Source organism: Myotis lucifugus, unplaced genomic scaffold (assembly GCF_000147115.1).
Source record: "Myotis lucifugus unplaced genomic scaffold, Myoluc2.0 scaffold_5, whole genome shotgun sequence".
NCBI lineage: Eukaryota > Metazoa > Chordata > Mammalia > Chiroptera > Vespertilionidae > Myotis > Myotis lucifugus.
Genome location: NW_005871053.1, coordinates 20,834,151 through 20,837,317, shown reverse-complemented (window position 1 = coordinate 20,837,317; position 3,167 = coordinate 20,834,151). Strand labels below are relative to the sequence as shown.

The 3,167-nt window shown below is 35.7% G+C and overlaps 1 protein-coding gene across 1 annotated transcript in view; it reads right to left on the bottom strand.

The window, feature by feature from the left end:
• Positions 1-3,167, bottom strand: part of CCDC148 (coiled-coil domain containing 148) — a 211,262-nt gene that overhangs the window by 4,319 nt on the left and 203,776 nt on the right. The window contains exons 12-13 of the mRNA XM_023743804.1: positions 2,947-3,064; positions 281-421 (exon numbers count right to left, since the gene is read on the bottom strand). Of these exons, the coding sequence (XP_023599572.1) occupies positions 281-421; positions 2,947-3,064 (259 nt within the window). The remainder of the gene's footprint in view (positions 1-280; positions 422-2,946; positions 3,065-3,167) is intronic.

Genomic DNA, 3,167 nt, shown 5'->3' with positions numbered 1-3,167 from the left:
AATAAAAAAATTGAAAAAAATAAAATAAAAGGTTTAAAAATGAAAAAAAAATAATTTTCAATGACAGATAAACTGCTTTTTCTATGCTCACCTACCAACTATATTATAATATTAACAGTTGTGCAGTAACTATGTGCTATTATTTAGAAGTAAAAATTGTGTTGATATCTGTAGTATTCAAATATAAATGTTGAAAATTTTTGGAACGCAAAACATACACTTCTACAATTCTTATAAACTTCATAGCTTTTGTTTCAAACATGCTAATTCCCATAATTACCTGCTGTTCATTGTATGTATTCAATGTGAAGAGTGGCTTTTGAAGAATAAATTCTTCCTCAATTCCAATACCCATCCTCGCTTTCGATGCCATTGTATCTGACATCATTCTAACAGGATCAAATTGAGCAACAATAGCAACCTAAAAGAAGAGAAAGCATAGCAACTTGGAACAAGATACAGGCTATATGCTCTAGGCAATATTATTAATGTGTCATGTCCATTACAGTTCAGAAATTTTATTAAAGATAAAACCTAAGAGGGGAGAGTAGAAAGAATATTAAACCAGGCCACTCCAAGAGATCCACAAAGGAGTTAGTAGTTTAAAAACAAATATAATATTAAAAGGCTGTAAAATATAATTGTTTCTGATGATTGAAATTTTAGTTATTATTACGTTTACACAAAAATTTGTCTTTCTTATACAAAGTCACAGGAAATCTTATATAGAAAACCTACATACTCAAACACCTTGAAAGTAACCAAAAGTAAACAAACAAACAAACAAAAAACCAGTAATCTTTAACCACCAGTGATCTGTGGCCATGGTGACAACCTCATAAACTTTCTAGAAAGTTTGATCTGTTTAAACTGAATCTAGAGCATATTATTCATGGGTAAAGTTGAGTGTGTTGGCATTATAGGGTCAAATGGGTGAATTTCCATTGTACCAGGCAACTAGATTTCCAGGGGCTATTATAAATAGTGCTCCCACTTCTACTGAAAAACTTTAATCCAAGTGCTCTTGTTCTTTATTATAATTGAAATAATTAAAAACTGTGTCCTGATGAAATGAAGTCACTAATTTTGTAAATCATATGCACAATTTGTAACACCTGTCTGTTAACTCCTAGTCAAGAATTGGCATTAAAGCCCTGCCCGCTGTGGCTCAGATGGCTGAGCATCATCCCATGCACCAAATGGTTGCTAGTTCGATTCCCAGTCAGGGCACATACCTAGGATGCAGGCTCAATCCCAGTAGGCACGTGCAGGAGGCAGCCGATCAATGTTTCCCTTTCACATCCATGTTTCTCTCTCTCTCTCTCTCTCTCTCTCTCTCTCCCCCTCTCTCTTTCTCTCTCTCTCTCTCTCCCTCTCCCTTCATCTTGTTCTAAAAATCGATTTTTAAAACTCTTTAAAAATAAAAAAATGTTAAGAGAAAAAATTGAATTATCATTAAAAATGGCACTTTATGAACTATAATGACTTAACTGGGAATTGAACATACTTTCATTATTGTAGGTTTCCTGATCAAAATCTTACACTATAGTTCTGAACATGAATTACAGATAATAGGCCCAGATATTTCCTCTTTCCAAGGGTTCACAGATGGAAACAATTCTAATCATATACATTCTGTAGTTGTCAAAGTTCTATTTTGAACAAGGATGTGTTTAGTAATCGTGACATTAAGTTGTGTCCCCAGAAAGCCATGGGATATACTTATTTGCTAATGACTGAATAATTTAAATTTTTTTTGAATCTAGCATGACCAGGACTTACATTCCTATGCTTTGAATTTCTCTAATCTATTTTATCAAAGAAGATGAGATGCGTTTATAGCTCCTCTATACCACCTCACCTAACTAGACTTCCTTGGTTTGAATTCAGCCTGAACTTTGCTAGCGGTGTAACTCCGGGGAACCTCTGTGTCTCCTTGGTTTTCCCTTCTATAAAACAGGAATATTAATAACACCTACAGCACAGGGTTTTGTAGAGATTAAATGATTTAAAACCCAAGGGTGTTAATAAGAGGACTTTATACTTAGTAAATATTCAAAACATGTAAACAGACATGACTACCAACCTACAAGGCAGGTACTAATATTGTTATTCCCATTTTTCAGAGGGGGAAATAAAGCAACGGGAGTTAGGTAAAAGGCCTAAGTTCCTTCTGCCAGTGAGTAGCACACCAGGTTGTACCAGGTTTGAAGGACACCAGAGGCCAAGTTCCTATCCAACATTCTATGTTGCCTCCACTGGCACCGAACAGAAACCCGTCATTGCCTATCAGCTGGGAAGTGGTGCCAGTGGAGACTTCAGAGCTTTTGAGTTAAGCTAATCACTCCCAGGCTAAAAACTCTGAAAAATTGCCAAATAAAACTATTTTATCACATTTCCCAAGTTCTTAAATTTCTGATCTTGCCATGTACTATCTACTTTCTAAACTTTTGCCTACTTTTATTAGGCAAAGCAATGGGAGGCTTTTATTTCTCCACAAAAAAAAGTGAGGTTATATTTTTTAAGTGCTTTTTAACATGTTTATTTATTATGGGATATATCCAAACAGAGGTTCCCTCCCCAAAGAAGATTATCTCGTTCAAGCTCCACCGATTTTTTGAGGAGAGCAAAATCTTTGGGCTAGATGCAGAGTTTCACTGCTGTAAATGGATACTATTCAGCTATTAAACTGGAGGTAATGTGGATGCATTTAAATCTTGGGAGAGCTTTTTAAAAGGTGCTGATAAAGTTCTTTTAATAAACTAAGAAACTGGAAATGGTTCAACATAAACCTAATTGCTCCCCGGAATGAAGATCAGTGTCTCAATTGGGACAAGTTACATTTTATGCAGCAGAACTCCTAAACTAAGGCCGAGGAATAATGCTATTAGGAACGCTTAGCAACATTTTTTCCCACCACCCATGAAGATTCCCAATTAAAAACACCTGTTTCCTAAGGGCTTCCAGCCGCCTCTCTCTTTCTTCTTCTTCATGTGCTTCTTGAAGAGCCACCTCTTTTTTCTCCATCAAACGCTTTTCCAATAATTGTTGTCTGTAGTTAACCCTTTAAAAACAATGCACAGGGAAGTTGGGAAAACATCACCATAATCTTGGACATTGTACGGATAAAAGCCGAAGGCCTCTCCGGTTTTGTTTCAGTTGCTTTT